We start from the raw sequence: 14,703 nt of genomic DNA on the forward strand, positions 1-14,703 counted from the left end.
CTGAACAAGTATCTAATCTCTTGTGGCACTTTGATGGTCAGAGGCCACAGCATGAGGTAATGAAATGGAAAATGCGATGAAGCCAGGGTGCAGCAGCAGCAGCGGCAAACGACTTGTGCTGCGTTCAGCCACGATTTCTTAGTCGGTAACAGCTGAGTGAAGAAATCCCGCTCATCTCAAAAGCAAAGCGACAACATTTTATAAATTCATTCAGTGAATCTCATTCACCTGTGAAGCCCTCTCGAGGCTTCAAACAAACAAAAGAAAAACGATAAATCAGAATACCCCAAAAGCAGCAGATGAAAAATGTCCTGGGTGCTCAGGTTGGATCTGAGCGATTTGATTGGGTGGCTCAATGATTGGCGAAGCTAATGAAATGGATATAAAGACCCGAGCTCTGCGGCCAATTGCATTCGTAATGAATGCATCTTTGTAATGCCTTTCGCAAGGTCAGCGTGCCAAATGTACTGGTTTGTGAGAGAGGATGCGTGGGTCTTTAGATCATGTGCACATTTCTCCACTTCATCACGTGTCATGTAACAAGGACTCAGACATTATTTCCTCATCAAAACAAATTGCATTATTAAAGAAAGTGCTGCACAGAAATCACAAATTTTCTAAAAAAAAATTGGGAGAAGGAAAATCTCTATCATAGACGAACTACAATACGTGCGAAAGGAATCATGTGAGACTACAAGAAGTCAAATCATACAGTGGGATTGTTTCTACACTCCTGGTTAACTGGTCACAACACGCTCTTAAATTAGTTGGTTAAAAAGGGGGAGGTGGGGAGGGGGCAAGCCACACGTACCCCCTTATCATCATCCACCGTGTCGCCATGCTGCTCAACCGCACATGCTTCTGTCCCACTCACCAACCGCAATGTCTTCAGAAAATCACGCTCCCTTGGCTTATCACCGAAAAGGCAACACATGGGGGGGAAGAAAGGAAGACATGGACACACATGGCGGCCAAATCAAAAGGACGTTAGACAATGGACAGGAACCAATTAAAGAGGGGGGAACAGAAGAAAGGGGGGAAAGTAGAGGGGGGTGGGGGACAGGATGTAAACAGAAAATAGATAAAAAAGCCACTTAGAGGATGAAAGTTAGTCACAGTGGAGAGGGAGTATAACAGCTGGGGCTCCTCACAGGACCTCATGCATTTTTAATACAGTAAGGGACATCACAGCATGATAACATTACTGAAATCAGGACTGTACAGCTAACATACTTCAATATAAAGGTGAAAGAATGACATGTTAACAGAGAAATGAAATAGTAACAGCCTGCTGGACAACATGCAGCCCTCCACTGTCTGAGGCCAAAGTACTACAGCTGCACGGAGCAGTTATGTGCTCTACATGTGGCGGACTGGACATACATACATATTCAAGTATACAGAGTTTGAGCTGAAAGTGAAAAAAGCTTTACTCTGCTATAACATGGCCACAAACATGAGAAATTCCTGTTTTTGATGCAATTTTGACATTGTTTACCGACAGTATTATAAGAAAAAACATCAGTTTTGCATTAAAGTTGTCAGAAAAAATAAGGTCCATCTATTAAGCTATTGCTACTCAAATTTATTAATATATAACAACTTTTAATTTAGCTTTTTTAACATCTCTAATTGGTTTCTAGGCTTTATTCTATAAGATGTAGTAAAAATTCCACATTTCCTTTTTCTGGCTCTTAGGCTGACCAACAGCTGTAGGTTTGTATTTCTCTAGCACTCAAAGTACACTGAGTTTACACAGTACATTGTCTTATTTGTTCTGGCAGCTACTCAAACTATTTCCACACATGGAAACAATCAGCTCGTGATTCATTTAATGGTCATTCTAAGTTTTGACAGAGTGGAAATTGATCACGCAGCTGTACAGTGTCCCCATAACAGTGGAGCTTCCTGTCATCAATAGAAATACTGCTCGTGGTTGTAATATTATTCCATCACAATGTAATTTCATTGTAACAGCGTCACATTTTTGCGCTGGCTGTGTGTCAGGTGCAGTGACGTTTGCGTTGATATTCGTGAGAGAGCATTCTCGACAAGACCAATCAGAGCTGGCAGTTAAATCAGATGATTTACTGTCTAAGTTTGATCAGATTGAACACTTAATAGCAATTTCACGGAAATGTTCTGCATTTCCTCCCTCTTCCATTACGATTTTAATTCTTTGGTTACACTTTTTGTCACACCCGCTCATTTTGTCAAGTGCTGATGAAAAACATGAAAAAAAGAAAGAAAGAATAAACGTGTATTCTCTCTGTTTTTTTCTTACAACCTAGTGTTCTGTTACTAATGCAAAGTGTCATTTGGGATAAGATGATACATTTCTTATGCTAAAAACAGTTTTTTGGTCATTGGTCAACTGAGCACTCATCATCGTGTTATAGACAGACCTCAGTCGGCTTTGCATTCCAAAAAGTCACTAGAACAAAAAAATGTATGAATCTCACAATAATATTAGCGTTGAAATGTTGTTACTTTGTTTATTTGCTTTTAAACGCTATCTGTGACAGTTTTTGTTTTCATTTATTTGCTTGTAGTGACTATCTTTTCCTTTGTAGAATCATTGAACTTATTTTTTTATAATCAGTTTGTTCATACTATATGATTTTCACTGAAGCTGCTTTCTTGTGCACAACTGGTGACAAGTCTGAGGTAGCTCATGTTGAAATAAAAAAACATGGGAGGCCTTTTGCAGTTAGTGCGTTAAAAAGGCAAGTTAGCAAGTTAAACTTTGTTAATGACCTGCTGTAAACTGATCAGTAGACTAATCTTTCCTTGAAATACTTCCTTCTTATACTGACTTAAACACAACAAACTTTTGTGTCTAATCGGTGTACGTACAAAGTGCCTGATTGATGTGTATAAAGCAAAGCACACCATACCAACAGATTTCATATTGCCTATTAACCCAGAAATGATAAGGAAAAAGAAACAAAAAAAAAAGAAAAATGTTGCACTGCAACCACTCCAGCATACCATTCACAACCATGACCTGACTTTATGAGTGGGTTTTGGTGGATTCAGAATCACAGCAGATCTGATTACAGACCATCAAATCCCAGGATTCCCTCCTACTATCAGTTACATAAGTACGAGGGAGGAGAGGTAACCGAGTCAGTCATGCATAGTAGTTGCTCTACAAGAAGAAAAGTAGACTTCTCATATTCCTCAGAGGTGTCCTATGACAATCTGAATGTCTTGTGATTTCGTAAGACTGATCTGAAAGGAAACTGCTCTCTCTAAGAACTCATAAGGATCACGAAACTCCCCTTATTTCACAAGGGCAAAAACATTGTCATCATTACTTTATTCGCAGTTTCTCTTTATCTCTTTAAGATACACAGTGAAAACAAAGATAACAGAAAAACTCACCAATGTGTCTCCGGACAAGACCTCCAGCAGTGAGATCAGGTTATGTCCATCTCGTAAGTCTTCGTACAGGTCATTTATATGCTTCCGTACCTACAGACGTGTGGGAGAAAGTGAAATGTGAACGAGCTGCGCATATCAACGGTTGCATTCAGATTGCAAGCCATAGTGCTCAAATCACAAGATTTATTTTTATTTTTTCTTGGCTGTGTGATCCTGTCACAGTCCTGAAATGACCTGCATGCCAAAAGAATGTCAACAAAGATGATACACTCAGCACGGTGCGGCATATGGAAACAAACATTGGGGTTGATGTGTAGTAGAGGTCACCAAACCTGTGAGCAGAGGACAACGAGGAAAACCTGGGAAATGTGTAACCATGGCGTTTTGTGGAGCAATGGCTGCTACTTCTGGACAGAGGTGTGTGTGGATGTGAAGTCGGAGCCAGGAGTGGTGGGATTATAACACGAATGGCTTCGAAGAAACAGGTGGAATTTCGCCCCAATACTCCCAATACTCTAACATCTTACTTTTCCTCCACTGAGTCTTCCAAGTATACCAAGTCTACCAAGCGACCCCATGCCAGTGCAGGATTGTTAAGATTGTCGAGGTAAAGTGACGTAATGTTGCATGAGTTCAGATATGACTGTTCAGCTGGAGTTCATATTGCATAAAACACAGAATTGTATCTTATTAAGGACCACATACATACAAATAATCCAACTCAGAAAACAGGTATGACTTCCATATGAGCAAAAACTGGACCATTGCAGTGTGCAGTCTGACACAGCACTATTGCTATCACACAACTGTTTATTGATAGCTGTTCGTTTTCAACAAGTGCACTTTGTTTGTACTTGAAATTTCTCACCCGCTTTCATTGAACCATATTCTCATTTTCTCAGGAACTGATCTTTGAGGATGATACCAGGAAAAGTCTCCCGCATCGACTCAACCGTCACCCCTGGTATTTCTTCCTCATGCCTTTCAAACTCCAAATGCTCCTGATTAACTTAAAATGCACGTTAGCATCAAACACTCTGAATGTTAGCTCAAGCAGGACATCATTGTGACACCTTATCTAAGCACTCAAGCGAGGCACTTCACGGCTTTCTCCTTCCAGCGGGCCCATCTCTCCTTCCTGTCCTACATACCGCACCTCTGAAATCACCCCGCTGCCCGTTGACCTGCTTTCACACAGGGCTTTCAGCACCGTAATCCCAGATAGCAGCCACAGCTGTGACGCCAAAATAGACCTGCACCCTTGTGTTATTGGGTCAGCTGAGCAGGTCCCCCCCACCGTTACACAGCACCTTCTCATGGACCATGTGCTGGACCTGCTGAAATCTGGCTGTCAAAGCATGAAGTAAAATGTTCCAAACATTCCAATCAAACGATTAGCGCAAGTTCAACACGCTGAAACATCTCTGCAGCTTAATTGCTTGTGTCTTTTTTTTATTGCAGTACCGTAGAGATGACATATTTTTGCTTTCTTCTGCCAAGGTTGTGACAAGGTTTACATAAAGTGTCTCTCATGAAACACTGCTTCCTGGAGGCAGAGCTGGAACCAGCAGCTCCTCAGGGCCTGAATACATCTTTGTAATGATTTTCTTACTGGAAGTAATAAATACTTTCTTGTCGACGAACATCACACACAGGCGATCATAAAACCCATCGTTAGCACTCCAATCTACGAGAAAAGCCTCATCTCCATCAAACAGAGATTGATCTAATCAACAGGACCCTGAACCAGACGCTTCAGGGTAGGTTTATAGCCCGCATCCACCCCCACACTATGACGATGATGATCAAAGAATGACAACCCCCCCCAGGAGGGAAACAATATATATAATCATAATCGAGGAGAAAAGAGCAGCCCACCAGTCATGTAATGATATAAGTGCCTCTTAGCTAGACAGCAACCATACAGCGCTGTTACAGGTTTTGCTCAAATAATAGCAGATAAAGTGCTGACATTAGCATGCTAGCCTGTTCACAGTGATAGTGCTAACACACCACATGTAATGTTCACCACATTTACCATCTTAGTTCAGTTAGCATTCTAGCATTTGATAATCAGCACTTAACACAAAGTAGAGCTGAGGCTGATTGAAATGTCAATATCACAATTCATCAATCCAATAGCTATTTCAGTTCAAGTGAGAGGATAAAGTCTGAGACGTAATTTATTGGGCTATAAACTCTGGTTGACTCACGGAATAATATAAAGATGACATCAATTAGGATTCAAAAGTATTTTCATGACAAGCGATATAGTCCGGCACTATGGCTCTCTGCCATCTAACCACCAACTAAATGATTTAAATCCCTAATTCAAAGGTCTGAAAGTAAAAAAGGTCAAAGTTCATACAGAAGCAACATGCGCTCCTCTCTCCCACAGAAAACACTGCTCCTGAAACGCCTCGTCATCATCCTTCCCTTTGATTCCGTAACTGTGTGACATCACACTACGTCACCATGTCCCACACTTGCACAATTTATGCACAGCGACTATTTTGGCAAGTGAGAACTAAATTAGCACAGCTGCTCTGTTGTTTTTAGAGGTGCCAGCTCTGGTGTGTGTGAGTTGACCAATCAGAGGAGACTGGGGTGGGGGGGCTTAAAGAGACAGGAGGAGGGGGAACACAGAGCTGCAGCACTGGACGGTTTGAGATTTTTTGAGCGTGAAAGCATGAAAACCTATTCTAGTAGAAAACCCATAGTAAAATGATCAACCTAAAAACGAGCATAAAATGTCTGCTTTAGGTTATACATATACATATATTACAGAATTGCATGTTTAATGCCTTACGTGACAGAAACGAGCATGATTTCTGATAGCAGTGATTGATGTGTCCCTGATGCATGAGCTACAATTAAATCATTACACATGTATCTCAGGTAGTGATTCTGTTGCACAAAGACATATTGGATGAGACATGCCAGCGCTTGTCTGTCTGCTAAAGTGTTTCATTAAATTCCACAGTAACGCCTCAGTGAGCGATTCAAAAATCCTGACTCAACAAAAGTGCAGCAGTGCAACAGCAAATGTCATGCTAAGTGACTTTTAACAAGCTTTAATATTATCTGAGGAATGTCAGCGTGTTCGAACCCACCATGGCGAGTGGTAATTGTTATTACTGCCAATACTTTTTAGAAGGGATTGTTTATGTTGGAGGAAAATGGTTTCCTGATTGCTGTGCGGGAAAACGTGGGAATTTTTACCATTATTTAGGTTCCGTCTCTGTGTTGATGAATGCAGTTTCCATATGAACACACAGGACACAGACGACCGACACTTTTCGGATCGGTTCTCACATGCAAAAAATTCCAACTTTGAGAAAGTGACGAGCGGCTGTCATCGCCCGTCTTACCTTCATCAGGTGCTGATTTATCCATTTTGTAAACGTCTTCTTCTGCACTCTGTCTCTTTCATCTGAGGTAGGGAGAGGGAAAAAAGAGAAAAGGCATCTTGTGAATCACAAAGCAATCACCATACAACACAAATGGCTTTTAACAGAGGTTGTAATTAGACAGGCCTGCTTTGTATGCGCCTGTTGTTACTTTGCTTCCCAGTGTCATGTTATGTCTGTATTTATAGTTTCAGTGAAAGTCTGGTAGGAAAGTAAAGACGTATGAAGACCACAAGTCCCGGTAGTTAAAAGCAGGATGTCATTTCCCAGAGGCTGAATGACATCACTCTCTCCTGGTCACTCTGGACCACGTTATGTTCTCTGTTTTCCTGTCAGTCACCATGGCAACCATACTTCCTGCAGCCAGAGACACAAGTGTTTAGTACACATACTAAAACTAGACTAAGAACTACATCTAGGTGTAAAAAATAGAACATTTTAGTAAACTGAAAGCAGAACGTCTCTCAGTTATCTGTGACATGTGTGTTCAATCTGTCACATTGTAACTCTCACAACAGTAAAGGTCCAGCAGGCAGAGAAGTAAACATGAACAAGTGAAATACCCCAACACGTGATAAGAAAGACATTTAGAGAAATGACATGACTAATGAATAAAAACATCGGCTTCACAGCTTCCATAAGTCACTCAAAGTCAGGTAATTGACCTGAAAATGAACTTGCTGTCTCTTTGAGTGTGCCACACATATGCGTATACAATCCCAACAGACTCAGAGCACTGTCTATTTAAGATTGTGGTTGTAAGAAGAGTTTGACACACCAGAGGATCTTCTCTTTCCAAGACTGAAGTGACACTTTCTAACACACCTGCATTTGAGTCTGTGATTAGTTCGGTTTATTGAAATATGTTAAACAATACTGTGTACTTGCAAAACTAAATAAAACTATAAAGGAAGTTACTTTAGTTTTATCCTCTGTCAGCTGGGTTAAATTTATTTGTTCAACACAAGAAGTGTGAGGAGGCATATATTCATTGAGGCTAAATGTCTCGATCTAATACCTAAACTAGTAAAGACGTCACTAAAACTCAACATTTTTAAACAATAAAAACTAAACTGAATGGAGCAGTGGAAATGCCCTGTGTTGAACTGAACTGACAACCAAAAAATGAGAAGAAAATGACTACAACACAAAAACTACAGTAACTGTCCAAGACACAAAGGGACACAAGGTTGCTGACATACATTTTCTCTAAATTGATCCGTTTCTAGGCAAAGTAGCAGTATAATTAAGTACTAAACTTGCATCAAAATGGTTTGCGTTGTATTTTTCCATGCTGTGCTTTCTCTTTTGCTTGTCCTCCATCCCTCTCTGCCGAGGCAGAGCGGGATTCTGTCCAGTCACCACAACCGTGACTCATTTCTCTGCTTCCACGTCTGCCAGACACAACTCCTCCAAATGCTCCTCGACACGAAAAAACCACTCTCATGCACAATCAGTAACGTTAACAGCAGTCCACAGGCAAGGTCACGTTTACTCCGCACACCGCAAGTATTTTCCTGAACTCTGACCACAGGGCTAACAACACAGATAACCTCCTCCCCTTAATAAGCCTCGGCAAAGATTCCAAAATTAGTTTTGCTCAAGGACATGTTAGTCATGAGCGAGCACAGACACGACTGATCGTTCAAGACGAAGCAGTTAGACTAATACTGACCCATGCAGCACATCAGAGTTACCAGGTGAGCTCTGTGCTCCCTCTCGGTGTTAAGCAGGAACTCCATCCTCTGCACCAGCTCCTGAGGGCCGTCTGCGGCGTCGTGGTTCAGGTAGACGGATGCCATGTGGACAAGCGACTGAGAGAGCAGTAACAGTCTCCGTCTCCTACGCCTGCCTGCCTGCCTGCCTGCCTGCCAGCCTCTAGGGCAGCCGTGACTCCCTTTTCTCATCAAGCATCCAGAACGAGTCCTGTCAGGTTTTCCATGGCTGCTCACTATTTTGGGTTTCCACGCGGTTCAGTGTTTATCTAGCAGCGGCGCTCATAGCCACAGAAGAAATCAGTGTTTCTTCTTTTTTTTTTTTTTTTTAAAAAAAAGGAAAAAGAAAAACAAGGTCCCTGTCGAAATGTTTCCGGATGGTTCCAGTTTACTTTGGCAGTGTGCATCCAGTTTACTTAAGCTGCAATTAAATTTTCTGATGAGAGCCTGAGTCACTTTATCTTCACAGATATCTCAGCAGAAATATCTTGAGCAATATAAATATGTTCAACCAAAGACACTTTTTCATTCATGGGTGTGCAAGTTTTTCAGGCAATCGGCTCTCTATTGTGAGGCTGCCAAGACTCACCACAATGTTTACATCAGCAGAAACAACTGAGGATCAAATCCAGGCAAATAACAACTAACGCCCATCAGCATACCACATGAGAAACACAGTAAAAGGACAAACAGTCCTTCCATGGAAGTTATCTATAAGTGTTTTCCTCGTATACTGCTCATATCACTTACATAAGACACTTAGATATAAAATAAAGTGCCCCTGTTCTTAGATATGGAACTTCAGCGAAGCATAATTTCACTTTTAAATCAGGTTTTCAGGATAGAGTAATATCCTCTTCCCACTCTTTCAAAATAAAGTGCTTGACATGTACGCAAGCTGAACAGGTGGCATTATTTCAGCTCTCAATGAGATTACATTGAATGCATTTGGAGTTTGTGGCATGAAAAAGCTCACATGGACTTTTAAATAATCCCAAAGCCTGTAAGATGCATTCCCAGGATAGCAGATGTACCTTACGAGCCCTGCGACTGTCCTCTCTGCAGAATCTTACATTTAGATCAACTAAAAATAGTGCACGAGTAAAAGCCACAGAGAATTGTTATGTGGGTTGAGCTGACAATTATTTTGCACGATGGTTCCGCCATCTAGATCAAGGACAGGCAGCCAAACGTCAAATAAAGGAAGTAACACATCAGCAATATGGAAGACTGAACCTCCCAAAAGGAGATATAAATAAAGAAATATATAAATGGCTATATAATAAATAAGCATGCCATTAAATGCAACAAAAAGAGATTTATATGCAATGAATTATTTACCTTTATATTAATTCAAATATGTATTTACTTTCTCTTTTTTTATTACTTTAATGTATTATTGTTTTTTTCATGTGTTTTGTATTAATCACAGATATATTTCTGTGATATCTACATTTGCATTTCTCCTCTATTTATTGCCACAAACCTATCTATACCAAGAAATATAGGAATAAATAAGTAAACGAGTTTGTGAAAATTGATAACTTATCAAATACCTTCGTCATTTATTATTTTATTTTAAAAAATGTGTTTATTCACCTATTTATTTCTGCCACATTTTAATTGGCATTTATTAATTATGTTAAGAAATGCAAATGCTTTATAATACAAAAACTGAAAAAAGTAAATACAAATAGAAATGCATTAATAAATAAAATATAAAATGAAATGGGAAATTAAATAAATACAATCAACACAAAAGGCAAATAAATAGACAAAAACAAAAATAGGCAATATCTATAATCACAATTTATAAATAAATGAGTGCCTTTTGGCAGGTTCAGTCCTCCATACAGAAGCAGTCGGTCTTTATATAGAAAATATGCGATGCAATGAGAAACATTAAGCAGCAGTGCTGCTGCTGCTGCTGCTGCTGCTGTGTCACTGTGTCCCTTTGACTCCACAGCTAAGAAATAAAGCAGTGCAGCCTGCAGTAAGGCACCAATTTGGCTTGTAATGCCATAATCTAAGCTCTTGGCTGCATAATATATAAACCTCTCCAGAGAAACTCATTAATATAGATTGGCTGAGGAAGTATTCCAGGAAACTCCAGCTCAAAGCACATACCAGGGAGCTGAACCAGCAATCAGACATGCTGCTTCACATATACTGCTCAGATTACTGATAACAGGCATATTCAGTGGACCAACGTCGGCCACTGTCAGATGGTGTGATAACAAGTGCTTTAATACTAGCAGTATAATGTTATTTCTGTACTTGTTCTTCCCCAAAATTAAGACGTGGTTAATAGTATGGTGCCCTCTTGAGGACCTCGTGAGAATTAAAAGCAAGCATGAACTCACTGACATTGAAAACTTTAAAATAGTAGTCGTACATACTTTTGTCCCGACATGAAAGCAGTAGTAAGGATCAGATATCAAACCCTGTGTTAATAACAATGACATAATGGCAGTTCAGATTTCACCATTCACCCACTCTCTTGCACACCTTTATCAGCTTAATCAACTTTAATTCTACATATCACATCACATCTAATAAATTCTATGCTTGCATAACTTGGAATTTCAAACCTTTTGACGCTTTCAATCATATTAGGTTTTCTTATGGAAAAATGCTCCAGTACAATACTACGAACGATCACGCGGACACATTTTATTTATCACTTCAAAGCTGCACCAGTATCTTGTCTCAATGTTTGGGTGCATTTCATACTCCTAAAAAATGCATTTCAAAGGAAGTCGCTGATTTGGTTTTGCCAACAAGCCTTGACAATGCCCCTGTGAGGAGGAAGTTAACTAAAGGTGTAACTCAAAACACATAACCATTATACTAAAATGAACCTTCAAACACAAAGGACCTGAATTATTAAAAAAAAAAATTGTCATCACACATCGAGCAAGTATCAATTTGTTTGGGTTTGAGGGGAAGGTCTCCATAAAGGCGCAGAGAATAGATATGGTCCCTAAGCAGCAAACTGCTAAGGGTGCAAATGAAACAGTGACTGAGTAACCAACTTTTTTAGGCTCTGGTGTGACACTCAGGGGGGAATTTATCTAATAATAACATTAACACTTGAGCTTATGCTTGATGGCACTAAATGTCTGATGTCCATTTCATTGATTTCAAGGTTTGTTTATGCTGTGAAAAACCTCCAGGCTGTGACAACTGACATACAGCGCGTGATTTCACTGTTGCTGCTTTTGCCTCAGTCACGGCCAGCAGACGTCTTCTGTTACAGTGGGAAAGCCCAGACAAGTCATGCACCACATCTTGGATGATTCATTTAATGTTGTCTTGTCATGAGAACAGGTGAAATGTTCACTGAGAGGTTTATCTGCCAATTTCTATAAAATATGGCAGCCATATCGTCTGATTCTTAATCCATGGATTTGTTTAAGTAAGCACCATGAACATCCCTCCTACTGAATTTTCCTCCCTGATTTTACATTTTTCCATTTTTCTCACTATATATTGATTTGGTTTAGTTTATTATTTTTTTCTTGTCTCTTATGAAAATTTGGAAACAATACTGGTTTCCAATAAAAATAGGAATCAATAATTATTTGAAATAAATTCACAATTTTGCTTTAAAGGGTGCAATATGAGAGATTTGGCCACCTGTCCAATGCATACTCCAAACAAGTAGGGGGCAGCATATCAACAGAGTAACCGCTAACTGCTGCTATCTGTAGCTGCTATTAGCTAGTATGCTAAGATAACCAAGCGTGCGTGTTTGCATGTACCTTCTATACATATCTCTTCACATTGAAAAAACATCAAAATAGTTATTTCTTCACATTCTGTTAATAATTTTAGTAAATGTTCAAACTTTCGAAACTACAATTCACACCTTTTAGTATTTGGGAATAACTTGTTGATGTTTTAGTATTCTGACTTTAAATCCAGGTAGTTCAGAGGTCCGGGAACGGCTCAGACATGTGTTAACCAGCAGCTTGTGAACTTTGGCTTCAGTGGCTTGATGTTTGAAGGATCCTGAAAGCCGGAATAACCACCTCATCTCTCTCACATTTCATTAGAACTTGCTGACATTTTAAACAGTAGCGTCTGATTGGGACGCTTACGCCTCACGACTGGTTAAACTGGTCATAATTAAGTGATAATTATTATTATTTAGATTTACAGTCCTCTGCAGTTCTTTGCAGACTATATGCACACACTATTACACACGGTAGCCATGCTTGAATCTGCGTCTGTCTGTGTGTGCACCACAGCATTCAAACGGACAGCCATAGAACTCCTGAGACACTTATTTGTAGACCTCAGCAAAGCACATGTGCCTGCCTATAAATAGCAACAGCCCTAAACCATGCAGCCCCTCCAACTGCAGGCCACATAATCTGTGCCCCTGAGGTGACCATCATTTCCTTACATACAGCAAAGATGACTGACTGCTAGTGGTAGAGTTGACTTTTATGCATTTGTGGATATGAAGTCTGTTTCCTTGTCTCATTTATTTCCTTGTCGATGTGGTTTGTCTATCCTAAAAGGAAAGTTTATAAGAAGTTAGGATATTTTTAGCCAGTATTGAATTTATGTTTTGAAAAAAAAACAGCGATTCAGGACATGACACTATCGGTGTGTCTGCATTGATTATATTAAACTGTGTCCAACAACACTAAAGCAGAACTTAAAGACAGTCCACAGCACCTCACTCCCTCAAAATTCTTTGTGCAGGAGAAGGGATAAAATCGCCGTTTTTCAGAGAATGTCTGGGACACGGGGGGGCCGGTGTCACCCTTTGGCATCTTGTTATGTCACGATGCCTAAAATATCCCCGCATTCTGAGCAGAACAGAGTCAAAAAGTCCTAGCAATCAAAATCCAGACTGTGTAATCCTCTTGACCTCGTACGGGGAAGGGAATTTAAAACAGACGTGAACGCTAAACTGAAAAGCCCTCAACCTCCGCGCCTCTGATGACAAGGACTCGCTAAACATTCTTGCTCAACAGCTCTCTTTTCACATCTCTTGTGTCACAACCAGCTCAGTGGCCAAAGGCATGTTTACCCTTGCGGTTTGTTTGTGTGTCGCATAGCAGTGTCGGGTCTATGTCACTGTGCGCTTTATCTTAGTTATCATCATATACCTGGCAATGACCTAATAACAAAGCTATACAAACAACAATGTCAGGAAATGATTCATTGGAACCATCAATTAGGTGACATGTCTCATGTCACATTTCATGGCAAAAAGGCCCAGTGTGTAGAATTTAGAAGCAGAAATGGAATGTAATCTTCATGATGTTTTCATGTGCATATGATCCCCTATGAGGAATTGCAGAAAGAGCCTTTTACACCTACAGAGGGAGCAGAGGCCGCCATGCTGCACTGCCATGTTTCTACAGTAGCCCAGAACGGACACAATGAAGTCTGCCTCCAGACATGGCCCTTTCTAGTTTTTCACATTTTTTTGAAGGGGAGGGTAAAGCAAGGGGTGTTCAGCTGCCACTAAATCCTGCACACAGGACCTTTCATGTACATTATAACAGGGGCCAGCAGGGGTGATGACTCAGCACAATAATAGCAACCTTGTGCCAATGCATTTAATGACCAAATTCAGAACATGAAATAGGTGGTGAACCAAAAGACAAACGCGAGGATGCTGGGGGGGGCACTTGATGGTGCATTGTTGTGATTCTTTGGAAGTGAGAAAATTACAGTCAGTCTGCACAGAGGGGCAGGGCAGCGTCTGAAATATGTGACTGGAACAGCTCAGTAATTGAAACAGGTTGCCAAGCCTTCAAAGCTGCCCTTCCACTCCCTGATTTTTAAAGTCTCCAGGTTTAAGACAAAACAAAGAAGAAACCAAGGAAAAGGCTACAGTGTTTGAGCGTCTGTGCAGAGATTATCATCTCATACATGGCTCATTTCTGCAAAGTGGGCAGTGTAATATAGTATACAGTGCAGTCTAGAGGTGTCTCCTTAAATGATAACATTACAGACATTTGTAATGTTACATATCAGGTTGTTAAGATGTATTACTCAATATGCTCATAAGTCAGGCTGGAGGATTGTCTGACCCCTGATGAAAAGCAAATGGAGGATGGAGGTGAAGCTGGCAAAGTGCCCTCAGGCATGAGCCATCACAGCACAACAGGCACTCAACAAAGTCAAGGAGAGGGAAAGAGGAAGCATTAATGTCAGCTAATGGG

General features: G+C 40.4%; 1 protein-coding gene across 15 annotated transcripts in view; it reads right to left on the bottom strand.

Moving 5' to 3' along the window:
- dst (dystonin) overlaps window positions 1-14,703 on the bottom strand; it is a 118,892-nt gene that overhangs the window by 86,674 nt on the left and 17,515 nt on the right. For 12 of the 15 annotated variants that reach the window (XR_005079327.1, XM_037123973.1, XM_037123975.1 and 9 more), the window contains 3 exons: window positions 6,759-6,820; window positions 3,388-3,477; window positions 812-910 (listed from right to left, as the gene is read on the bottom strand). Coding sequence is in view for 14 of the 15 variants with exons in the window: in XM_037123973.1 (XP_036979868.1) it covers window positions 812-910; window positions 3,388-3,477; window positions 6,759-6,820 (251 nt within the window). In the remaining variant the exon portion in view is untranslated. The remainder of the gene's footprint in view (window positions 1-811; window positions 911-3,387; window positions 3,478-6,758; window positions 6,821-14,703) is intronic. The other 3 variants (XM_037123988.1, XM_037123978.1, XM_037123976.1) reach the window with 2 other exon arrangements.

The sequence above is a fragment of the Acanthopagrus latus genome, chromosome 15 (assembly GCF_904848185.1).
Source record: "Acanthopagrus latus isolate v.2019 chromosome 15, fAcaLat1.1, whole genome shotgun sequence".
In the NCBI taxonomy this organism is placed as follows: Eukaryota; Metazoa; Chordata; class Actinopteri; order Spariformes; family Sparidae; genus Acanthopagrus; species Acanthopagrus latus.